Genomic DNA, 27,501 nt, shown 5'->3' on the forward strand with positions numbered 1-27,501 from the left:
AAATCTTTTATTTATTTATTTATTTATTTATTTTGCTTTTTAGGGCTGCACCTGCGGCATATGGAGGGGAGGTTCCCAGGCTAGGAGTTGAATTGGAGCTGCAGCTGCTGGCCTATGCCACACCACAGCCACAGCCATAGCAACACATGATCCTTAACCCATTGAGCAAGGCCAGGGATCAAACCCACAACCTCATGGTTCCTAGTCAGATTCGTTAACCACAGAGCCGTGACGGGAACTCCTAGCCAGTAAATTTTAATTATTCCTGAGAACATCGCTTTCTCTGTCCAAACAGATAAAAGTAAACAGTAATTTTTTTTTTTATCTCATTCAACAGGATCTCTCTCTCTGTTCTTGGAAATAAATGGTCCTACACAAAAAATAAAGAATTGTGCCATGAAGGAAATTCAAAGTCAGACTTGAAAAGCAGTATCCTCATAATCATCTGGTTGAGTGGCTTTCAGGATGGGCTCCCAGAACACCATAGATGCCTCTCAACACAAGGGGTTTTTGCATAAAGACCTGAGCCAAGAGGACCTCAGCTCTCCCATCCACTGAAGCCAAAAGTTCATTAGATATGCTATTTCCCCAAAGAATAAAATGGAAAAATTACCAACAATTTTCTCAAAAGCACTACACACACACATTTCTCTAGTAAAGATCAAATCCAAGATCAGAGCATTTCTGAATTTAAAACAATTATTTTGCACACAATGTTAACACTAAATTATAGCTAATACATATTCTTTTTATTGGCAAAGTTTTAGAAGATTAAAAAGCAAAGAAGAAGAAGAAACAAATATTTACACATTTTAGTAGAGCGCTATTACTTCTGTGAAAACCATGGAAAAACATGCACCTTATCTAGACCTTTGAATGAAGTGAGAGTAAAATGTGGTTTGGAGGAGGAAAAGGTATTTGGTGAAGAAGGCAGATGAGGGGTTTGGGCTTATGAAATTATGAAGTAAAGAAGAGAGATCAATTATGAGATCCAAGAGAAGGAAGCCAGACAAAAAGGTCACATATTGTGTAATTCCACACATATGAAGTGTCCAGAACAGTGAAACCACAGTAACAGAAGGTATAGCACTGGTTCTCAGGGCCAGGAGTGGGGTGGGGGGGGGTGCAGGGAGATAGGAGATGAGGAGGTTTTTTTTGTGGTGTGACAAAAATATTCTGGAATCAGATAGTGGTGATCTTTGCCCAACTCTGGAAATGTAAGAAACAAAACAAAAAAAAACATTGCATTATACACTTTAACATGGTGAGTAGGTTGTGGTATGTGAATTATATCTCAGTGGTTTAATGTTATTTTATTTTATTTTTTATTTTTTTGTCTTTTTCTAGGGCCGCACCTGTGGCATATGGAGGTTCCCAGGCTAGGGGTCTAATCAGAGCTGTAGCCGCTGGCCTACGTCAGGGCCACAGCAATGCAGGATCCGAGCCGCATCTGCAACCTACACGACAGCTCATGGCAATGCCAAATCCTTAACCCAGTGAGTGAGGCCAGGGATTGAACCCAAAACCTCATGGTTACTAGTTGGATTTGTTAACCACTGAGCCACGATGGGGAATTCCAATGTTATTTTAAAGATTATGAGTTCAAATAGGTAAACCAGTCCTTGTTAAAGGCCCTTGAAACTAAATGAAGAGAGAGTTGAAATAAAAGATGAAAGAAAGACAGAATAGGTTAAATAAGACCCTTCTCCCCATGGTGGGTTTTGGTTTGGTTCTGGTTTTGGTTTTGGCTGTTCTGTGGGGGAATTTTTTAAGCTCTTTGAGCAGAGGATCTACACTGGATTATTCTTTTTATTCCCCCTGAAAAATTAAGTATTATGCAGAAATAGTGCTTAAAGGAACTGTCTTGTTAACTGACCATTTTAGATGATGCTGAGCCATGTCATGAGCCAGCTCTGCAATGAGTAGAGAGACAATAGAGCCGCCCACTCTGGCCCCTTCCTTCGGTCACTGCAATCCAAGGCAAGACACCTGGTCCTTCTCATCTGATGCCACAATACAGCAAACTCAGGTGCAGTTGGATCTTACTCAGACAGAAGTTTGTCTAAATTCCTAGAATCCTTAGGTTTACAAAAAAAAAAAAAAAAACCTGTGCATACGTTTTCAAGTTAGTGCTCTGGCTTTTACTTCCTAATTAACTGAAAAACTCCCCAAATTGACAAGACTTACCTATTCAATCATTTTTCTATTTATACTATGATCACTTCAGCAGGAATTAGAAAGACCGGTTGGAAAGCTGACTAAAATAAATGCAGGTTTTACACATCAGAGTGTTTAGATAATGCCCATAAACCACAATTAAGAAAACAGAATGATGTAGAAAAATGTGCTTTTTACCTATAATAAACAAATCATGAAGGTTTGTAATAGCATAAGGGATTGTCTTCGTAAGCACACACAAAAAAGCTACACCTACATCCAGATATTACAGACAAATGTGTTATAACCACCATTTTACAGGTGAAAAATTAACAGGATAAGAGAGATTAAAAGGCTTGTGAAAAGCAGAGCTTTCCTGTTTAGTGTCTTCATTCACATAACGTAGATACAATGAGCAAATGAAAAATAGAAAGTCCATGGAAAAGTGTGTGACATATAGTTATTAGCACTCAATAAATACTGTATGTGAATATTAACTACTACTAGAAGCCCCACCCCCAAAACTAGAAATAGAAAAGATGAAGATATGGAGGAAAACCGCTGCTGGAAGACATACCCTTCATATTGAACATACCTGCTGCAATATAGGAGCCTCCCCCGACTTTGTAGAGAAAGTGGCTGGCAAAGGGGGCTGCACAGATGATCAGAAAGCTCGCAGTCACCACGGCGACTACCCCCAGGAGCATCAGAACCGCCCAGAAGCCACGGTAAACTGCAGACCCCCAGGAGAAAAGGAGAAAAGAAAAGCACACTTAGATTGTGAACACAGCAGACCGTCGTCGTCGTTGTTTAAGTTTCCCTACTCTTCATTTGGTTCATTTCAGCCCTAGCACTGCCTGTGAATCCCAGCCTATGGTCCCGAGTTATCTTTAAAAAGAAGCCTCACCAGACAACTTTTGGATGCAATGATGCTGAACCTGTATCAACGCAAGCACAGTATTCACCCTACACACGGGCTGAATATACTCTGGGAGCTCATTTTTCTGACCAGACTATCTGTTTCACAGTGCGAACAGCTGAAGTTCTAGAAAGACTCTACTGGAGAAACTTCCAATATGGGTCACACTTAAGTGTTCACACCAAATGGACAAAGACATAAAAAGGGATTCATATTCGCTAACACTGCCTCTTACTTCTTGCCAAGCTAATGCTTATGCCACACTGATCCTTTAGAAGCCAGTAATATTCACCCCAATCTCCTAACAACAACTATATATATATACACACACACACCTATACACACACACACACACACAAACACACACACGCACACTTCTATTTAGATTGAGATTCTACTGGAAAATAGTCTTCAGGTAATAAAAATGGTAAGCAAAGCAAAAAAAAAAAAAAAAGGTTGTACAGACTGAGATTTAAAATCAGATATATTTAAGGCTTACTATTTTCTACTAATATTCGTTCTCAGAAAGATTTAAAATAGAGAAGTTATAGCAGTCTCTTAGCAAGGGCCAGCAAGTCTGGTTTAATGGATGCAGCTGGTGATAAATAAATTGTGGATTTGGTGACATTTAGTAATCAAATAAAGAGGAATTCTAGTGATCATTTTTGAGTGGAATAATTACCAATCTGTTAAACAAATCCATCATTTCCCAAAGGCAAAACACTAAAATAAATTCCTATATGTATAAATGAAGGAAAGCAGAGTGAATTATATTCATCAAATTTCAATTTTTTTATGAAAATACAGAAACTTTATAAAAAAGTAAAGAATGATTTTTCTCAACAAGCCCACCTGGTAAAGAGAAAAAAAAATATGTCAGTCCACTGGAATCTTTAAGAGTAAGGAAGATGGGAAGATGGAAAATTAAGGTGAGGAATCACTGCAGTTAAATGGGAAAAGAAGACATATTTTCACCTGAATAACTCGGTCTTGAAGACAGGACCCAAAGGCATTGCCAACACCATTCATTTGGCAGTGGCTGCCAGGCTTGCTGTGTCAGGAAGTATGCTATGGTTGTATCCAGGCTCTGCAGGGCACAGAGCAGTAAAATACAGAAATGCTCTGAGTGCAGGAAGCAAGAATGAAGGGCTTTGAGCCAAATATTTGCCATCCCTGTCCTACCAGAATTTGACAGATAACTGGGGAACCTCACATCTTACATTGTCATTCACCTCTTTTACTTCAGTGTCTTATCGCACGGTGGTGCTGTAGCAAGTGCTAGGAGTACAAACTTTAGTAAGATGTGGTCCAGGGGAAAAGGTCCCTCTGATCACAGCTAAAACTGGACCAAATAGCAAACAACTATCTTGAGAAGGCTTTGAGAATCAAGATACAGTATAAAAACCACCCAAGTACCAGAGCAAGTCAAAGTGGTGATACCCCAGGGCAGGCCCAAACGGTGCAGTAAAGACTGTGAGGACTGAACTGACATTGAAACTACTATTACAGAAGAAAAGGACAGAACCATGCCAGCTGGTTACCTCGTCAAACAAACAATCAGTATTCTCCAGGGAATTTTTAAAAGTATGCAGAGTCTAAGAACATAATAATTATTTTTATTTTTATTTTTATTTTTTTGTCTTTTTTTGCTATTTCTTGGGCTGCTCCCACGGCATATGGAGGTTCCCAGGCTAGGGGTTGAATTGGAGCTGTAGCCACAGGCCTATGCCAGAGCTACAGCAACGCAGGATCCGAGCCGCATCTGCAACCTACACCACAGCTCACAGCAATGCCGGATCGTTAACCCACTGAGCAAGGGCAGGGACCGAACCCGCAACCCCATGGTTCCTAGTTGGATTCATTAACCACTGCGCCACGACAGGAACTCCACAACATAATATTTTAAATGTCCAGGATATAATCCAAAATTGCTTGATATACCAACAACCATGAAAATCCGACCAATTCTCGAAGGAACAAGCAATCAGTAGATGTCTCTTCAAACATGATCCAGCTGTGTGAATTATCAGACCAGCTCTAAAGTAGGCTTTAGAACCATCTTCTGTGAACTAAGCTGAACAGTCTTGAAGTTATAGAAAGGTAGAAATTCTCAGAAGAGAAATATAGTCTATTAAAAAATGATTAAATTGGAGTTCCCGTCGTGGCCCAGTGGTTAACGAATCCAACTAGGAACCATGAGGTTGCCGGTTCGATCCCTGGCCTTGCTCAGTGGGTTAAGGATCCAGTGTTGGCATGAGCTGTGGTGTAGGTCGCAGACACGGCTTGGATCCTGCATTGCTGTGGCCCTGACATAGGCCAGCGGCTATAGCTCTGATTCCACCCCTAACCTAGGAGTCTCCATATGCTGCAGGTGCGGCCCTAGAAAAGGCAAAAAGACCAAAAAAAAAAAATTAAATTGAAATCTTAGCATTGAAAAATACAATAAGTGAAGTAAAAACTCATTAGATGAGCTCAAAAGCAGAACAGGGATGAGAGAGGAAAGAGCAAATGGATGTGAAGCAAGAGCAATAGGAGTTATCCAAACTGAAGAGCCAAAGAAAAAGCGACCAAAACCAAACATGATTAGTCTCAGGAACTTGTGGGACAACATGAAAAGGTCTCATATCTGTGTCACCAAAGTCCCTAAAGCAGAGGCAAAGCTATTCGTGTGAAAAGGACAGTTATAGAAATAATGCCTTTAAATGTCTTAAGTTTGGTGAAAGACAAGTTTATAGATACAAACAACTCAGCAAACTCTAAAGAGGAGGTATGTAATAATAAAATTCCTGAAAACTATAGACTAAGTTTTGAAAGCATGCACGCAGGGCTATTGGGGTGAGAATGACATATTAGAGATACCAGAACATCATTTTCAAGAACTGTAAGTTTCTCATCAGGAAATGATTGAGGCCATTGCCTATGTTAGAGTAAATATTGTGATCTGGGGGCATGTAGTCACAATCACCACAAAGCAAAGGAAAAGCATTGGTGGTAATGAATTGGGCTGCTCCCTTTCATGATCACAGGGGGTGCCTTTGCTTCAGAAGAGGGGGTGCTCAAGGGCTGAGGGCATGTTGGGGACAACAGGGACTGAATCACCCTCTGTGAGCAGAGGGCAGAGGAGGTCTGGGAGTTTCCACCTGCAGGTTTGGAACCCTGCAAGTACACAACAGTGAGTATGCCACAACAAAATTATAGCAAAGAAACAAACAAACAATTGAGACCAGAAGGCAGTTAAACAGTATTTTTAAAGTTTCCCAAGAAAAAGACCTATCAACCTAAAATTCTGCCTCTAGCGAAATTATCTTTGAGGGATGAAGGTAAAAGAAAGGCATTTCCCAAGTGGAAAACATAGAATCTGTCACCAGTAGACCTGCTCTACAAAGAAATGCTAAAGACATTTATTTAGGCTGAAGGGAAATGACACCAGAGTTTCCTTGAAATTTCAGAAATGAAGAAAGAGAAACAGAAAAGGAGGATATCTGTGTAAATACGGTAGATTATTTTTCTTATCTTAATTTATTTAAAATATACTTGTTGAAATATACACCACAGACACACACACACACACACACACATATATATAATTTCAGTATAATACAGTAAAGAAATGTAGGTTTTGGATTCAGGCTTATCTGAGTATCCAGTTACTTAAACTTATGAACCTATAAACTATGGATATTTCTGAACCTTCACTTCTCTAAAATAGGAAAGTATGTGTCCATCCTTTAGAGCTCTTGGAAGAAATACTAATAATGAATGTGAAATGTGTAGCACATCACAAAAGACCGATGAATGACATTTATTTTGTGGTGACTTTTACTGTTGTTGTTAAAATTGCATTAACACGACACAGCAAGTGGTACTATATTTAGTAAGAGGAAAGTGAATTCCTTTCCCCAGAGAGCCTCACATACTGTTTATGTGCCGCTGACATTAGGAAATCCCTTTAGATTATGGTTTACAGTACAAAAGTTGTGTTTGACAATCCATAAAGTCCCATAGAGCACTCATGCTGCCTTCCACGGGAAGTCTCCCCATCTACTAAGAAGGCACTGGCTATGTTTTACACCACCTGCCTCCCAAATACCCAAATTCCAAACAAACGGGGTCAGAGACCTGACACAAAGAACCAGAACACGGTAGCCTCTGAAGTGGGGCAAAGACTCACTGAGCTAATCAGTGCCACCCCCTGAGAACAGGAACACTGGGGAAGTGAGGGGATGTTGGGTAGAGCTGAAGCCACAAGGAAGCAATGGTAGCTGATCCAGAAGAACCTGGACAGTGCACAATCAGAGGTGGGAATTAGGACTCAGGCCACATAGAGGGCAGAAAAAGCAGAGGAGGCTCTCTGCACAGAGAGAAGCAGAGGGACGGCAAGAAAGAGAAAAACCAAGTGAGGGGGAGTGAGAATAGAGAGCCAGACAGAAATGGGGGATAAAGTTTCCCCGGAACTTAAATCCTCGGACCTGCCATTTCCCGCCCTTGGTTTGCTTCAGCTAAGCAGCCCAACTTTTCATTCTGAATCCCAGGTAAAAGGCAGGAGCAACAGATGTGTATTGAAGGGACGGGAAACCTGGCCATCTGAACGTTGTGACCACACAGACATGGCTTCCAAGTGCAATTCCTTACTGTAGCCACCACATGCTTTATTTTCTGCCTGTGCTTCAACGTTTAAAAAGTACACAACTTCAAGCCTATTTCAAAATTTCTTGGAACTTCCTGTTTCCTAGCTAATTATATTACCTAGTTTGCATATGTGGCACACTTTGATTCCAGAATTGAAATGTTCAGTTGTAATGAAGGCTCGTTTCCTGGAACTGGGTAGTTGTTTCACTGTCTGAAGTGAAACCAAGACAATCAGATTTTTCAGCACAAAATGAACTAAGAGCACATGCGTTGAGAGTCAAACATGATTCTGGGGCCCCTCCACTTACTGTGTGACTCTGATAGACCAGTTTTCTAATAGAGAAAACACTATCCTTTATGTAAGGTTATAGGAAAGATAGAGAACATACATGAAAAGTAATACGTGTACCAAGGACTCAAATATAGTTGCTATTAGTGTTATTTTTACACACTTTGTAATAAAATGCTCTTGTCAGTAATATAGTTGACAAAACATATCTATTAATCTCATGGATCTAGGATGCAGAGAAGCTTTTAGTTCTAGTAGGTAGACACTTTTAAAATTTTAAAGGACGTTCTTGTTTGGTTAGTTCTTATAATATTGTTTAAGACGCTTAGATTTTGAATGTATCTCTGAGAATACTTAATTTGTTTTCTTGTTCTTTTTTTTTGTCTTTTTTGTTGTTGTTGTTATTGTTGTTGTTGTTGCTATTTCTTCTGCTGCTCCTGCGGCATATGGAGGTTCCCAGGCTAGGGGTTGAATCGGAGCTGTAGCCACCAGCCTACGCCAGAGCCACAGCAACGCGGGATCCGAGCCGCGTCTGCAACCTACACCACAGCTCACAGCAATGCCGGATTGTTAACCCACTGAGCAAGGGCAGGGACCAAACCCGCAACCTCATGGTTCCTAGTCGGATTCGTTAACCACTGCGCCACGACGGGAACTCCTGTTTTCTTGTTCTTAATAGGGGCCCATAAAAACTGCAAAGATTTGTCTTTGAAAGCTCTGGGCTGTGCCAAGTGAAAACGTCTCTAAAAATCGATTTCTATCATTAAATACAATTCAAAGCTTAACTTAAACAATACTGAATTTCTATTAATTCCTTAGAACATCAAGCAAGATTTACAATGTAAACAGATTTACGTGTAATCTACATCACTGCAATTTGGATTAATTAAAGGAAAGCTTTATCTGAATCTGCAAAAGGCCAGGGGTAACTACTGTTTTCAAAGAAATGAAGTTATGTAATTCTAAACATATCTAAACACCTGACAAAGTGGTCCTTGGTCACATGTTGTAATGAGGAGGAGGATGAGTAATTAGTCTAAAAACAGATTTTATGGAAATCTGTTCCCCTTGGAGTACTCAGCTTATTTTCCTAAATTGATTAAATTTTTACTTTTACAGTATGACTTTCACTACCAATTTACTTAGTAACTTCATTCTAGTAGAACTTGATTGAAAATCATTAGCCCAGAATATACTGAATTGTCATAGCAATATATTTTGTGGAAGTGTATTATTTCCTATTTTAACAGTATTTCTATATATATATATATATAGCACTTTCTAGTTTTCACTTGAGGACCATCCTGTTGTTTTTTAATAGAGAAAAGAGACATCAAGGCATTAGAGATTGTCAGGTTTGTTAAATAAGAGTGTATATGGGATGTAAAAATATGTTCATGAGGTCTCAGTTCATTCATAAAAAGTGGACAACATAAAGAATCTTAACTGCACTGCAAATTCAAATTTCAGATTCAAACAGATATCAAAGGATCTCATGTTTCAGGGTGTACCCCAAAGTTCAAATTTCAAGCAACACACATAGGAAGTATAGGAAGATATTTATTAAGAATGCCTCAGGTAGGAAACATACAAATCACCCAAAACGAGAGGAGAGTGAAAGTCCTGAGATAAAGTGGACTACTAATTATGCACATCGATACGTGTGCATGTGCATGTGTGCACACGCACATGTGAGTGCTCAGATTACCACAGATAGGAAACCAATGGCAGAATTGGCATCTTTTCCAAATTTGTCATAAAGGTTAGAAAAATAAAACCCTACAGAATTTCTTTTCCACTAAGAATGTACGAAAATGCATTGAAACCTTACTAGTTTAGGCGATGGGCAAAAGCAGCTTGAAGTTTTAACTGTGGATTATTTTAGAATAAGTCCATTCCAAGTCCATTCCATCCAATAACTCAAACTGATGTCTCCCAAGAGACCTCTACACAGAGCCCTGCCAAGCTTGTCTGGTGAATGGGCATGTTGGTGACAACCAGAAGCCACTTAATTTAGCAAACATATTTCAACAGCTCTCTAGGTGCCAGACCCCAAACACTGCTAGAGTAAGAAGCCTTGCCCTCGCAAGTTCAATCCAGTGAGAGAAAAGCAAATAATTTAAAAGTGTGTTCTGAATGCCCTATTGGAGGGGTACACAGAATATCACTAAGCCAAATGACTCCTGCAGCGAGTCACTATTCAGGGCTGAAAGGCAGTGAGGGAAGGCCTACCGTACTGGGTAGAGTTGAACTGGGTCTTGATGTTTGCCTGGGATTTCAGTAGGCAGAAGGCAGGAGGAAGGTGTTTGGGAGAGGAGGAGGAGGATGGGGAGGAGGGGGAAGGGGAATGGGAAGGAGAGGGAAAGGGATGGGGAAGAAGGGGGAGAGGGATGGCGGAGGGAAGGCAGCTCCCTTCAGCTGCTGCCCAAGCTGATGATGAACCTAGGAAGGAAGTGGCTTTGTGACCCACTCAACAGAGCTGGTGCTTTACTGGACTGTCCTGGGGATCCTCGGAAGGTCAACGATCAGACCTTGTAGCTACGTTTGTATCAGAACATCACTCCTATAACTAGATAGAGAACAAACTGGCAGCGAAAGTGTAGAACAAGGACAACTAGTTAGGTAGTTACTACAGCAACCCTTGTAGGGGCTAAGGCTTGGCAGTTGAGAGACAGGTGATATCAGCTTTAGTAATTCTCTTGATACAGGTAGTGAGAAACCAGCAAGAATGATGGCTGTCCTCATGGGTTTCATTTTATGCCCAGTTTGGTCTGTGATGATACTAACAAAGCTCATCTTGATTTCGTAATATTTTAATTGATACAACAAACCCTCTTTCACACACAGTATAGAGAGGAAAGTCAATCCAAATGATCACAATTCCAAATTCGTAGTGTTTTGATAAATTATTTTGTTGTGCATATAAGAACGTAAATATTGTATTTGCAGTTTAAAGATAAACTTAAGTGTTATTCATTTTTTAAAACTTGCTATCTTGCCTCAGACACCTCACAAAGCTAGTTCAGAAAGCTAATCCTCTGTTTCGACACATCCTCAAGCACACACAGTGTGAAGTGCTACAAAACGTTCTAAATGAAGCCAAAACAAAACACACCACCCCCTCCACCATCCTCGGCAGCAAATGAGGGCCTCCAGCATATGCTGCCTTAGCTTTAGGCAAGACGCTTCTGCTACACAGGCCAGCAAGCCTGCCCCGCATCTCCATACACTGCTTGTCTTGGCGATGTCGGGCAGGTCTAAAAATACAGTGATGCCTGCAGCCGAGCAGAAGGCCAGGCTGCACAGAGCTCCATGTCTGAGCTCCACAGCCGTGGAGGAGCCAAGCCAAGTCACGTGCTCTGCTCTGTCCATTGATTCTTTCAGGACAAAAAGAACACTGAGAGACCCGACACAGAGTTTATTCACTTCCCTAGGGTATGCCTGATGGGGAAGGAGTAGCTGAGAGGCAATGAGTCCCTTGGGAAGCAGAGGCAGGGCTCTAGCTGTCCATGCTGGCTGTGACTTTGGGAAGGCCCTGAAGCAGGAGAATGGGTTTGGTCACAGGGTTGAGGGCGCTCCAGGTTTGAGAGCGTACCCACTGCCATTAGTCATTTCCAGTTTGCTCCTCCTAACAGCACCGGGGAGGGACGGGACCAGGAAGAGGCTTGCTGGGTGCCGGGCAGAGTGGCATTGCAGGAATGGAGGTAGAAGAGGGGCTGGCATTCTCAAGGTCACAGTAGAGACGAAAGCGAGGCTCCCAACAGGGAGGGGAAGGGGACAGATCATCCCACACCTGCCAGTCTGGTATAAGGATTATTTTGAGCTGGGAGCAGATGAGACTCGATGCATGCAGCAAGAAACCTAGGTGTTTTCCTCATCTGACTCTACAGAGAAACTTCGGAGAAACAAGGACTTCCAAAAGAGTTTTTTTGGCCACAGAGAAGACAGGAGGTCAGCACCACGATGGGTCTTCCCATAAACCTACTAAAATAATCCATATCTTCCATCTGTTCCTGGCATATATTTCTCCTAATCACTTCCCCACCATTAACCACCCAATGGTCACCTTCCTTTGTCTTGTCACATCTCCACCAGTTTCATTCTTTGCTAAAAGGCAAAGACTTTCCCGGGCTGATCTGCTGCATTGGGCTTTCACTCTCCTTTGAAAGCCTCTATATGCACACATCATCAGATCCTTTCCTGAGAAGACTTGCTCTCCTTTAATCAGGCCATAAAAGGAATAGTTTTGGATCTCTTTATTATTCATATACTTTTTTTTTAAACATTCAATGTGGGCCTGTTTACCCAAAGCTTTTGGTAGACAATTGAAAATAATTACAGCAAAGCCTTGCTTAGTTAGTTTTAAGTATTCTATTGTAAGTATTCTAGGCCCCCTGAGTTTTCATTTTCATATCTTTCAGATGATTTGCCTCCACAAGTCTCTAACACCTTAGAGAAAACATTTCTCTGAGGAATTTTATGTCTTTTATTGCAACCTCACATCCAGGAATCTTTCTAAGGCATGTGACTCAAAAGTAGTTTCTATATTTCTTTATCAGAAAAGTTAGTTTAAGAATTGCACAGCACTAAAATGACTTGATAGTTCCTGTTTTTATCATAAAACACCAACCAAAGAAAAAAAAAAAGAGAGAGAGAGAGATTAACATCTGAACTGAAGTACACTCTCATTCACCCATGCTCAAACATTGGTAGAAAAATCTACCTTACATCGGGCACTGGCTGGATAAGCACATACCAGAGATATGCCATGAAAAAGTACAATACGTGCTATCAAGCAGTCTAACAGGAGAGAAACACACAATCAGATGACTATCAGCTATGCCAAGCACAAGGGGAAAACTCTAGTGTATCTACACACAAAAGTAGAGGAAGGGTACTGGACCCAGTCTCGGGGTATTGCAGAAGGCTTCTTGGATGAGCTGACGATTCTTATATGGGAGACCAGTAAGGCAGGAAATGGAGGCAAAGAGCAGAAGGCATGAACAGAAAAACAAGAAGCGGAGTTCCCATTGTGGCTCAGCAGAAACAAATCTGACTAGCATCCACGAGGACGCAGTTTCGATCCCTGACCTCACTCAGTGGGTTAAGGATCCTGCATTGCCATGAGCTGTGTGGTGTAGGTGGCAGATATGGCTCAGATCCCAAGTTGCTGTGGCTGTGGTATAGGCCAGCAGCTACAGCTCTGATTGGACCCCTAGTCTGGGAATCTCCAAACACTGAGAGTGTGGCCCTAAAAAGACAAAAAAAAAAAAAAGAAGAAGAAAAGCAGGTGTGTGTGCGAGTAGCTTAGTGCGAAGGAGCAGAGAGTGAAAGGCTTTGGTGTTGGGGAAGTGGTGAGAGAGAGAGAGAGAGAGAGAGCAGATGGCAGATTTCTATGGTCCTTGTAGAATTTAGTTGCTTCTCAGTGGAACAACTGGCCCCACGTTACATAAAAATTTCCATACAAGTAATAGGAAAAATCATTCCTTAACTTTTAAAATAGGTGTTTTGTCTACATGAAGCTTCAATCTATGAATAATCAAACGATTGGCTAAAGGTTTTGTGGGTGGGGAAGTTTTCAGCGAGAAAAAGAAAAAAGGAGAGTAAAACATATACTCCCGTTTCTTTATTATACAAATTTATATTTTGATATTTTTTCTTAAAGGGCAAAATACTTAGACATAAAGATACACACACAAAAAACTAACAATACTTCATAGACACTAGTCTGTATTGTGAGTAAAATAAAATGGGCAACAGACCTTATCAAGGAATTGTAATAATTTGGGGGAAAAAAAGTAAGTTAAAAAGCTTCTAGGAAGAAAGTAAAGGTATAGAGATGAGACCAAACATTGTCTGCTGGGATGAGAGTATTGTGCAGGCAAATAGTGGCCTGATCCAGCCAGCAAATGCCTTGGAAAAATACTTAGCCAGCTCAGAATCTGGACCTGCATTGTTCGGGATGTGAACCACGCATGCAAGGAGTGCTAGCACGGTGGGTGTGAGGTGACTGTCTCCGGGGCACAGACCAGACAGCTGGGACAGAGCTGGCCTCCCTGGTGGGTCCAGCATGCTTGGTTTACTACAGAGCAAACATTCACACTCCGCTTATTCAGCAACAAACTGAGTGTCACATCTTCGCCCCTAAATAGAACACATGGTCTTTGCTGTTCAAAGTCAGCGTTCACTGAGGACCTACACCCCTCACAGGCGCCTCTGGCTGACTTGGCTCCTTCTAGGCCTCTGCAGTCTGAGGAGATAGGGTAAAAATTCCTACTGGCAGCCTTGCGTCTTCAATGACCTGCCTGCTATTTGCTCTGTGTTCTTAAGAAGTGAGTCACTAATCCAGCCTCCTTAGATTTTGTTTGTTTCCTGATAACAAGGTAGAGCCAGCAGTCTCAGAAGTCTGCCAACACTTCTGGTTAGAGCCCCAACCAGCAGGCAGTCAGTACTTCCCTTTGATAAGGAACTGCAGAGATTGAACCTGGAAGTCTCCACTCGAAAAGACCAGCCCTCTAAAACTGCCCATTTTAAGCAGATCATTGAAAAGATCAAACATGCGTTCCCACAGCCACTCTGAACATGGTCTAGTGGGGATTTGGTTTTATTTATCTGCAGTGATAAGATATATCTTTGGAAGATTTCCCTCTCTAGCTACTCAACCCGGAAAGCTGTGAGGGCAAATACCCCTCCTATTGTATAAAACAGCTGTTGCTCTGGAAACAGGTTAACACTTTGCTTTCCATAAAATGTGTCGCTTCTCTTAACAATACCAAATCAATGCTCTATTGATGTGAATAATTGCCATAGCCACATACAGTCCTGAAGCAATGAATGTGAGTAGTAGAAAAAGCACTTTAGAAAAATCAATCATATTTTAAAATAACCATATTTAAAAATCACTTTAATTTTCTTTCTCTACCCCCAGATGTGTTTGTAAAGAGTAATAAAAAGTAATAGAAAAACTCATATTGAGTCGTCATGACAAAATGAAAAAGTAATATAATAGAACTCAACAGTCCTCCCCTAATTAACAAATAGATTGTATTTTAAAGTATCTATTGCCTGTTAGAAAAAGGAACCATAATTTCCTGCACAATGTTATCAAGGAGGTGATTATGGAAATGGAGGCAGCTCACTATAGAACATGAACTTTGAGTTGAAAAACCTAACTGCTATCAGTTTCCTTGGCTTTGAAATGGCAGCAACGAATTGGACCTCACAGCGCTGTCATCAAGCTCTAAGGAAGCTATGTTATCCAGAATAGGCGGGCTACCAAAATGATTGCACATAATAGGGGCTTTTCGGAAGAAACAAAATGTCATTCTGTTGTGATATTAATGATTTTTATAAAATAAATTTTTCTTTTTTATATATTTGCCAACAGATTAGTAGGTTTCAACACACAGAAACAAGAAATAAGGATATAATGAATAGCTCTGAAGAAATTTTGATGGGGCTTCTGAGTAATTTATAGCTTCGATTATTGATAAATTGACTAGATTTAATCCCTAATGCCAGCACTGAAATTTATCAAGCAGTACTTATGTTTATCACTTATATATTATCACTTAAAAGTAAAAAGAAAAAAGAGATTACACAAGATAAGATTTGTTAAAAGGGAAACAGCAGTAAGTGGGCCCAAGAAGAAAGAAATCCAGGTTGCAAAACCCAACGTCCAATTGCTGTGGGCAGCCTACTAAACTCAAGGGTCAGCTCTCAGGCCATGCCTTCCTCTACATCTGGGTAGTATCTGGCCAAGCTTATCACTCCCTTCTCTGAGAAAAACTTTCTCTCTTTAGTTCCCAGAATATCACCTGCTTCTGGTTTTCTTCCTGCTTCCCTAGCTGCTGTCCTACCTGGGTCTCCTTGGTGGGTCCCTTCTCTTCTTCCTGACGGCTGAACAACAGAGCGTCCTAGGGCTCTGTTCTTGCACTGCCCTCCAACCCCCCATACTCACTCCCCAGATAGTCTTCTCTTGCCCTATGGTTTTAAATATATCCCCATTCAAGGACTCCCAAATGCACAATTTCTGCCCAAATCTGCACCTTTAATTCCAGACTCTGTGATCCCAAAGCCTCCACTAAGTGTCCTCAACTTACTATGTCCAGAAACTACCAAAGCTTCCTCCTAAAAGTCATCTCCACCTCCAAAAATAACAACTTCATCCCTCCAGTTGCTGAGGACAAAATGTGTCATTATTAACTCTGCCCTTTCTCTCACACCTCTCACTGACCATTAGCAAATCCAGTCAGCTGTTCCTGAATTCAGAACATAGCTAGATAGCATGAACTTCTGCATCTCCAAGATGATGCAGGCATAATTTTCCCTATTGCTTCTTTTAATCACATCTAAAATCCCTGGAGATTCTATGAAACAAACAGAAGAAGATTCAGAAAGGTAAATAAGAAGAGGAAGACCAACAAGGAAACTTGGAACCCAAGGAATGATGTAATGGTGAGTTCCCTGGGTTTTCGTTTTGCTCATTCATCCTGTACTTGGAGCTAGAGGACCCAATAACCAGGAAAAGGCAATAGACATAGACAACAGCAGGCACAACACCCAACTGCCTTCCCCACTGGACAGTGTCAAAGAAGGAAGGGAGGAGATACTTCTTTTATCACCACCAGGCAGGAATGTTCAGCCTTCATCCTATGGGGTCAGTGGGAATGGAAAAGCCAGCAACCCAGAAATGCCAACAATCACAGTCAAAGAAAGTCCCAACAAAAACTGTTTATCCAAAGAACCAGGTAAGGGGCTACCTAGCAAAGCAAGAAACTTAGAAAATAACCACTTTATACTAGTCCAACACCACAGAATAAAATTTTGGCCCCATTCCCACTCTGATCAGCAAAGACTGAAAGGGGAGCCTAGTTTTTGACTCTTGATAGGCTCTAGTGGGTGGCCTTTCCCCACTACACACACACACACACACACACACACACACACACACACACACAAAGGATGTATCAGAGAAAAATGAATAAGGAGGCAGAACTTTCATCTCTGCAGGGATAACGAGGCCATCATTCACAATGACAATAGAGACCATGTAGGAAGCCAGGACTTCCACCCCTACGAGGTGGAAATTGGACATCCCTGCCCCCCTGGGGTAGTATCAGAGGAGGCCTACTGGAGATTTAGGACTTTCACCACCACCCAGTAGCAACGAGGACACCTTGCATACCCACCATGTCAGTGGAAATCATGGTTAAAGCTGTAACCCCTCCTGGTCAGGACAGTATTGACTGAAGCATAGTGGAAAGCCAGAACTCTCACTACCGCCCAGCAGTACCAACGAGGGCTCCTTCTTACGTCATATAGACTAAATGGGGAACCTGGAATTCCACCCCACCTGATTTTATTAAGGAAATGCCCTCCTTCTCCTATAGGAGCAGTATCTAAACACCCAACTGAAACAGATGATCCAGAGTCTCATAACATAATGCATCCAAATTCCTGGTTTTAATTTTTTAAAATGAGTCACACCAAGAATCAGAAAAATCTGCAAGTTAAAAAAAAAAAAAATGGAGTTCCCATAATGGTGCAGGGAAAAAGAATCCTACTGGGAACCAAGAGGTTGCGGGTTCGATCCTTGGCCTTGCTCAGTGGGTTAAGGATCCGGCATTGCCATGAGTTGTGGTGCAGGTGGAAGATGCGGCTCAGATCTGGTGTTGCTGTGGCTCTGGCATAAGCTGGCAGCAACAGCTCCGATTAGACCCCTAGCCTGGGAACCTCCATATGCTGCAGGTATGGCCCTAAAAAGACAAAAGATTAAAAAAAAAAAAGAAAATAAAAAATCTGAACTTTGATGAAAAAGATCACTCAATAGATGCCAAAAGATGAAGCAGAGGTGTTAGAATTATCTAACAAGGATTTCAAGTGAATCAGGATAAAAATATCTCAAGGGAGTGAGTATGAACATATTTTTTTATTCAAATTGAAAACAAAAGTTATTGGTAAAAAAAAAAAAAAGATATAAAGAAAAACCAAAAGGAAAATTTAGAAATAAAAAATATAGAAGCCCCCCCCAAAAAAAAAAAACACTTAGTGGATGGTTTGGACAGTGGAATGGTGTAGAGAGAGTAGATATATACTCTAAAACACTGTAAATAAGTCAAATGGAATGGAATTTTTAAAAATTCAAGTAATCTATAGAAAGGTAGGATAAGGAAAACAGAAAGGAAAAACAGACAACAAATATAAAACATAAATTAAAATGGCAGAGTTAAGGCCTTACAGATCAATAATGGCATTAAGTATAAAAACAGTATAAATACACTACTTAAAGAGCATAAATGCATATTTATCTAACAATAGAATATCAAAGTATGTGAGGCAAAAACTGATAGGACTGGTAAGAGAAAAGGATGAATCCACTATAGCAGCAGGAGACTGAACACCCCTCTATCAGAATGGACAGATCCATCAGGCAGAAAACTCTATCAGTAAGGATAGAGCTGGACTCAACAACACTATTAATGAATTGGATATACAGTTGATCCTGGAATAATGTGGGTTTGAACTGCATGGGTCCACTGATACTTAGAATTTTTCCAATAAATACACAGTTCAATTAAGCTCAGATCATGTATTAATTATGCAGTCCACAGCTGGCTAAATCTTCAGATATGTATTGCACAGGTAGAGAGGGCTGCCTATGGTACTTGAGCATTCATGGATTTTGGTATACCTGGCAGATCCTAGAACCAATCCCCAGCAGATCCCCAGAGACAATTGTAATAAATACCTATAGTTACTCACCCAACAACAGCAGAATATGCATTCTTTTCAAGCTCATATGAAACATTCATTAAAACAGACCACATTCTGGGCCATAAAATACATCTCAACAGATTTAAAAGAATAGAGGTCAGGCCACAATGGAATTAAATAAATAACAGAGAGGTTATAAACAAATAACAGAAAAATCCTAATACATGTGGAGATTACAAAACACACTTTCTAAATAATACATGGATCAAAGAGAAAAATTTAAAAATAGTGGGTTTTTTGGTCTTTTTAGGGCTGTAACTGAGATATATGGAAGTTCCCAGGCTAGGGGTTAAATCAGAGCTGCAGCTGCCAGCCTATGGTACAGTCATAGCAACAATGGGTCAGACCTGTAACTACAACCTACACCACAGCTCACAGCAACGCCAGATCCTTAATCCACTGCACAAGGCCAGGGATCAAACCCATGTTCTCCTGGATACTAGTTGGGTTCATTACCACTGAGCCATGATGGGAACTCCAAAAATAGTTTTAATTAAATGAAAATTAAAACAAAATTTATCAAAATGTGTAGGATGCAGATATGCTTTAGAGGGAAGTTTAGTTTTGAATTCCTATAACAGAAGAGAAAAAGCTCTAAAATCAATAATCTAAGTTTCTACTTAGATCAAATTAAAAAGCAGATCAAATTACATCCAAAATAAGCAAGAGCAGAGAAATGATATAAATTAGTGCAGAAATCTACAATTTGAAAACAGAAATCAAAACATAAGACCAAAAAAAAAAAAAAAAAAAGCTTATTTGAAAAGATCAGCAAAATGAATGTCTCTAGCCATGCTACCTAAGAAAAAGAGAGGACAAACTGCTAATATCAAAAATGAAAAAGGTAACATCACTACAGAGCCTGTGGACATTAAAGAGATAATAAAGGGATACTATGAACAACTCTATGCCCACAAATTTAATAAAGCAGTTGAAGTGGACCAACTACTTGAAAGACACAATCTGACAAAACTAAAACAAGAACAGGGAATCTGAACAAAAATATGTATTTTAAAGAAACTGAATCAGTAATCAATAAACTTTCTAATCAGAAGGCACCAGGCCCAGATGGGTTTACTGTTAATCCCTACAAAATACTTATGGAAGAAGTTATACCATCTCTCTACAATATCCCAGAGGAAAGAAGCAGAGGTCATGCTTTCTAACTCATTCTATGAGGCCAGTGTCATCCTAATACCCAAATCAGATATTGCAAGGAAATTATAAACTATAATCAATATCTCTCATGAGGGAGTTCCCATCATGGCTCAGTGGAAATGAATCTGACTAGTGACCATGAGGATGTAGGTTTGACCCCTGGCCTTGCTTAGTGGTTTAAGGATCCAGCCAGCATTGCCATGAGCTGTGATATAGGTTGCAGACATGGCTTGGATCCCCTGTTGCTATGGCTATGGTGTAGACCAGCACCCATAGCTCTGATTTAACTGCTAGCCTAGGAGCTTCTATATGCCACACGTGTGGCCCTAAAAACAAACAAACAAACAAAAAACTCTCATGAACACAGATACAGAAATAATCAACAAAATATTGGCTAATTGAATATAACAATGCATAAAAATAATTATACACCATAATCAAGTTGAATTTATCCCAAGGCTGCTTCAACATCCAAAAATCAGTCAATGTAATCCATCATTATCAACAGGCTAAAAGAGAAAAATCACATGATCATATCAGCAGATGCAGAAAAAAAACATCTGACAAAATCCAACATATTTACTTGATAAAACTCTCAGTAAACTAGGAATAAAAGGGAAATTCCTCAAGTTGATAATGCATATTTATAAAAACCCTATAGCTAATATCTTAATGGTGAGAAACTTGAAGCTTTCCCACTAACATCAGAAACAAGACAAGGATGTCCCCTCTCACCACTCCTTTTCAAATATAGGAAATCCTAAATATGCAATATGATAAGAAAAGGAAATAAAAGTTATATATATTGAGAAAGAAGAAATAAAACTATCTTTGTAGATGACATGCTCTTCTCTGAAGAAAATCTGAAAGAATACTAAACAAACAAACAAACAAAAACCTCCTGGAACTAATGAATGATTACAGCAAAGTTGCAGGATACAAGGTTAAGATACAAAAGTCAACTGATTTCCTCTATATCAGCAATATCAAGAAGTGGAACTTGAAATTAAATATGCTTACATTCATGCTCCCCCCAAAGGAAAATGCAAATAAGCATAGAAAAAGATGTTCCACTTTAAATGTCATGAGGGAAATGCAAATAAAGCAACAATGAGATACCACTCTACATCTATCAAAATGGCCCAAAACCAGATATTGATAATGAAGAAGGCCTTCATGTATGAGGGCAGGAGCTATATAAGAACTCTCTCTACCTTCCTCCCATTTTTTTCTATGAACATAAAACTTAAAAAAAAAAAAGTCTTTAAGTAAAAGGGGGAGAAAGAGATAGCTCTACAGACTTGAAAAAAAAAAAGGTAGCCCATTAAACATCAATCCAAGTTAGGAGTGGTTGTACTAATATCAAATAAACTTTATTTTATGATAAAGCAAGTTACTGGCAATAATACATATTAATACAAGTATCACTCTGAAAAGAAGGCATAGCAATACTAAATGTGGATACATCTGACAAGAGAGCTGCAAAACATGTGATGCAAAACTGACGAACTGAAAAGAGAAATAGATAAATCTATAATTATAGTTGGAGACTTCTATACATGCTCTCAATAATTAATAGAACAATCAGGCAGAAAATCAGCCTGTATAGTGAAGAACTCAACAACGCCATCAGCCAAGAGCTTCTAACTGACATCTCATAAAACATTCCATTCAACAACAGAAGTATACACATTCTTTTCAAGTGACTTGGAAAATTTAGCAAAAGAAATCATGCCCTGGGCCACAAAACAAACCTTATCAAATTTCAAAGTATTTAAGTCATACAAAGTATGATTTCTTATCACAATAGAATCAAACTAAAAATCAGTGGCAGAAAGATTAAAAGAAAATCTCCAAACTCTTAGAAACAAACAAACAAACAAAAACCCTCTAAATAACCCATGAATCAAATAAGAAATCTCAAAGAAAATTAAAAAAACACAGTGAGCTGGAGTTCCCATCATGGCTCAGCAGAAACAAATCTGACTAGTACCCATGAGGACATAGGTTTGATCTCTAGTTTTGCTCAGTGAGTTAAGGATCTGGCGTTGGCATGAGCTGTGGTGTAGGTCATAGACAGGCTTGGATCTGGAATTGCTGTGGCTGTGGCACAGACTGGCAGCTACAGCTGTGATTTGACCCTTAGTCTGGGAACCTCCATATGCCATGGGTGCAGCACTAAAAAGCCCCCCCCCCCAAAAAAAAACCAAACAAAAAAACACACACACAATGAATTGAATGAAAATGAAAACAAAATATATCCAAAATGTAGGAAGAAGTGAAAGGAGTCCTGAAAGCAAAATCTATATTAGTAAATGCTTACATTAGAAAATATTTTAAAAAATCAATAATCTAATCTTTCACCTCAAGAAACTACAAAAAGAAGAGTAAAACAAACATAAAGCAAGCAGAAAGGACATAATGGAGATAATAGCAGAAATTGATGAAAGTGAAAACAGAAAACTAAAAGGACATATGAAAAAAATGCGATCTTTGAAAAGTTCAATAAAATAATAAGACTCTAACAATATTTACAAAGAAAAAATAAGACCAAGGAGTTTCCATCGTGGCTCAGTGGTTAACGAACCTGACTAGCATCAATGAGGATGCAGTTTGATCCCTGACCTTGATCAGTGGGTTAAGGCTCTGACATTGCCAGGAGTTGTGGTGGGTGTCACAGACGCAGCTCAGATCCCACGTTGCTGTGGTGTAGGCCGGCAGCTACTTCTGCAATTCAAACCCTAGCCTGGGAACCGCCATATGCCACAGGTATGGCCCTAAAAAGACAAAAACAAACAAAAAAGACCAACATGAGGTATCCCACCACAGACACACACACATAAAATCAGTAAATACCACAAACTATCACAACTCACTTTATAATAAATATATAACTTGAATAGTCCTACAACCATGGAGAAAACTGTATACATAATTTTAAATTCTTTGAAAATTAAATTTCCTGCTCTAGATGGCTTTATTGGTGAATTCAACCAACATTACAAATAAAAAAAAATTACTACCAATTCTCCACAATCTCTTGCTGAAAACAGAGGAAGAGAGGACACTTCCCAATTTTCTTTAGAAAACCAATATTACCCTGATAATAAACCTAGCCAGAACTAACATAAAAAAGACAAACCGCAGACCACTATTTGTCATGAATACAGATGCAAAAATCCTTAATACAACAAAATTAACAAATAGAATTTAGAAATATATGAAAAACTTATACACCATGACCAAGTGGGGTTTATTCCATGGATAAAGGGATGGTTCAAGAGTTGAAAATCAATAAATATAATAATGATATTAATATGCTAAATAAGAATAATCTCATGATCATAGCAATTAATGCATAAAAAACACTAACAAAATCCAACATCCACTCATGACAAAAACTTCCTGAAAACTTGAAATAGAGGGGAACATACTCAATTTAATTAAGAATACCTGCAAAAGATGACATGATATTATACATAGAAAACCCTAAGGACTCAACCCCAAAACTACTTGAACTGATTCATAAATTCAGCAAAGTAGCAGGATATAAGATTAACATTCAGAAGTTAGTTGCATTTCTGTATACCAGCAATGAACTATTAGAAAAGGAATACAAAAATATGATACCTTTTAAAATTGCACCTCACAAAATCAAATACATCGGAATACACCTGACCAAGGAGGTAAAGGACCTATATGCCGAGAACTATAAAACTTTAATCAAAGAAATCAAAGAAGATGTAAAGAAATGGAAAGATATTCCATGTTCCTGGATTGGGAAAATCAATATTGTAAAAATGGCCATACTACCCAAAGCAATCTACAGATTCAATGCAATCCCTATCAAATTACCCATGACAGTTTTCACAGAAGTAGAACAAAAAATCCAAACATTTACATGGAACCACAAAAGACCCAAAATTGCCAAAGCAATCCTGAGAAACAAAAACCAAGCAGGAGGCATAACTCTCCCAGACCTCAAGAAATATTACAAAGCCACAGTCATCAACACAGTGTGGTACTGGTATCAAAACAGACAGACAGACCAATGGAACAGAATAGAGAACCCGGAAATAAACCCTGACACCTATGGTCAATTAATCTTTGACAAGGGAGGCAAGAACATCAAATGGGAAAAAGAAAGTCTATTCAGCAAGCATTGCTGGGAAACCTGGACAGCTGCATGCAAAGCAATGAAACTAGAACACACCCTCACACCATGCACAAAAATACACTCAAAATGGCTGAAAGACTTAAATATACGACAGGACACCATCAAACTCCTAGAAGAAAACATAGGCAAAACACTCTCTGACATCAACATCATGAATGTTTTCTCAGGTCAGTCTCCCAAAGCAATAGAAATTAGAGCAAAAATAAACCCATGGGACCTCATCCAACTGAAAAGCTTTTGCACAGCAAAGGAAACCAAAAAGAAACCAAAAAGACAACTTTCAGAATGGGAGAAAATAGTTTCAAATGATGCAACCGACAAGGGCTTAATCTCTAGAATATATAAACAACTTATACAACCCAGCAGCAAAAAAGCCAATCAATCAATGGAAAAATGGGCAAAAGACCTGAATAGACATTTCTCCAAAGAAGATATACAGATGGCCAGCAAACACATGAAAAAATGCTCAACATCGCTGGTTATAAGAGAAATGCAAATCCAAACTACCATGAGATATCACCTCACACCAGTCAGAATGGCCATCATTAATAAGTCCACAAATAACAAGTGCTGGAGGGGCTGTGGAGAAAAGGGAACCCTCCTGCACTGTTGGTGGGAATGTAAACTGGTACAGCCACCCTGGAGAACAGTTTGGAGATACCTTAGAAATCTATACATAGACCTTCCATATGACCCCACAATCCCACTCTTGGGCATCTATCCGGACAAAACTCTACTGAAAAGAGACACGTGCACCCGCATGTTCATTGCAGCACTATTCACAATAGCCAAGACATGGAAACAGCCCAAATGTCCATCAACAGATGATTGGATTCGGAAGAGGTGGTATATATACACAATGGAATACTACTCAGCCATAAAAAAAGAATGACATAATGCCATTTGCAGCAACATGGATGGAACTAGAGACTCTCATCCTGAGTGAAATGAGCCAGAAAGACAAAGACAAATACCATATGATATCACTTATAACTGGAATCTAATATCCAGCACAAATGAACATCTCCTTAGAAAAGAAAATCATGGACTTGGAGAAGAGACTTGTGGCTGCCTGATGGGAGGGGGAGGGAGTGGGAGGGATGGGGAGCTTGGGCTTATCAGACACAACTTAGAATAGATTTACAAGGAGATCCTGCTGAATAGCATTGAGAACTTTGTCTAGATACTCATGTTGCAACAGGAGAAAGGCTGTGGGAAAAATGTAATTGTAATGTATACATGTAAGGATAACCTGACCCCCTTGCTGTACAGTGGGAAAATTAAAAAAATAAATAAATTAAAAAAAAAAGAATACCTGCAAAAATCTACTGCTAACACCATACTTAAGAGGAAAGATTGAATGGTTTCTCCTTAAGACTGGGAACAAGGCAAGGATGTCTGCCTCACTGCTGCTATCCAACAAGATACGGGTTTTTATAGCTAATGAAATAAGGCAATAAAAGGAAATAAAAAGCATATAAATGAGCAAATAAGAAATAAAATTGTTCTTTTTTGCCAATGGTATTACTGCCTCTGAAGAAATCCCAAGCAATCCACAAAGAAACCTCCTAGAACTACTAAGTGATTCCAGCAAGGTTTCAAGATACAAGGTTAAATATTAAAAATCAATCATTGACATATGATTGGATTAAGAAGATGTGGTGTATATATATACAATGGAATACTACTCAGCCATAAAAAAGAACAAAATAATGCCATTTGCAGCAACATGGATGGAACTAGAGACTCTCATACTAAGTGAAGTAAATCAGAATGAGAAAGACAAATGCCATATGATATCACTTATATCTGGAATCTAGTATATGGCACAAATGAAACTTTCCACAGAAAAGAAAATCATGGACATAGAGAATAGACTTGGGGTTTCCAAGAGGGAGGTGGAGGGAGCGAGAGGGACTGGGAATTTGGGGTTAATAGATGCAAACTATTGCCTCTGGAATTGATAAGCAATGAGATCCTGCTGTACAGCACTGGGGCTATGTCTGCTCACTTGCGATGGAGTATGATAATGTGAGAAAAAAGAATGTATACATGTATGTGTGACTGGGTCACCTTGCTGTGTGGTAGAAAATCGGCAGAACACTGTAAATCAGCTATAATGGAAAAAATAAAAAACATTATTAAAAATAATAATAATAAATAAAATAAAAGTCAATTACAAAAAAAACAATCATATCTATACTATCAATAAATACATGAACACCACAATTAAAAATACAATAGCAGCTATAATTACTCAAAAAGGAAATACCTAGAGATAAAACTAACAAAACACATTCAGAACTTGTAGGCTGAAAACTACAAAATGCTACTCAAAGAAATTAAAAACCTACATAAATGAAGAGATATCTTGTGTTCACAGATTGGAAGACTCAACATAATAGAGATATTAAATCTCCTCAAATCGATATACAGGTAATTCTATCACCCAAGAAAGATTTTTTAAATAAATACAGACATGACTATCCTATAATTTATACTGAATGGCAAAGGATCTAGACTAGCTAAAATAATTTTGAAAAAGGAGGACCTAATGGGAGTGGAGTCATTCAACCCACTTTTAAGACAAATAGGTAAAGCCATCAAGATGGAATGACTCTGGCAGAGGGACAGACACACAGGTCAACAGAACAGAATTCATGATCTAGAAACAGTTCCACACAAGTACAACCAACTATATTTTCACATAGATGAAAAAGCAATTCAATGAAGGAAGACAGGCTTTTTTAACAAATAGTGTTGGGACAATGGAACATACGTTTGCAAAAATAACAACCCTTACATCCCATTAAGAAAAGTTAACTCAAAATAGATCATAGATTTAAATGTAAAACATAAAACTACAAAACTTTTGGAAGAAAACAGGAGAAAGTCTTCAGAAGCTGTATGACACCAAAACTACAATCCATAAAAGAAAACTCCATAAGGGAACTTCATCAAAATTCACACCTTCTACTCTGTGAAAGACCTTGTTAAGGTGATGAAAAGATAAGTGGAAGATTAGAAAATATTTGGAAAACACATTTCAAATAAAGCACTCCTCTAGAGTATATGATGAACTTGCAAAACTCATAGTAATAATAATACTTCAGTTAGAAAATATGTTGATAATGATTGAAGCTGGGGAATAGCGATGCATGGGTTTATTTTACTCTTTTATTCATTTCCATGAAGACCTAAAATTTTTTATAATAGTTTTTAAAGATTAAAATAGGGGAAGTTCCTGTCATGGCTCAGTGGTAGCAAACCCAACTGGTATCCATGAGGCTGCGGGTTCTATCCCTGGCCTTGCTCAGTGGGTTAAGGATCTAGCACTGCCGTGAGCTGTGGTTGCAGATGTGGCTCGGATCCCACGTTGCTGTGGCGTAGGCCAGT

General features: G+C 39.2%; 1 protein-coding gene across 2 annotated transcripts in view; it reads right to left on the reverse strand.

Annotated features, from left to right (window-relative positions):
- Nucleotides 1–27,501, reverse strand: part of TMEM182 (transmembrane protein 182) — a 186,827-nt gene that overhangs the window by 150,089 nt on the left and 9,237 nt on the right. For both annotated transcript variants that reach the window (XM_047781327.1, XM_047781326.1), the window contains exon 4: nt 2,753–2,890. In XM_047781327.1, the coding sequence (XP_047637283.1) occupies nt 2,753–2,890 (138 nt within the window). The remainder of the gene's footprint in view (nt 1–2,752; nt 2,891–27,501) is intronic.

Source organism: Phacochoerus africanus, chromosome 5, assembly GCF_016906955.1.
Source record: "Phacochoerus africanus isolate WHEZ1 chromosome 5, ROS_Pafr_v1, whole genome shotgun sequence".
Lineage (NCBI taxonomy): Eukaryota > Metazoa > Chordata > Mammalia > Artiodactyla > Suidae > Phacochoerus > Phacochoerus africanus.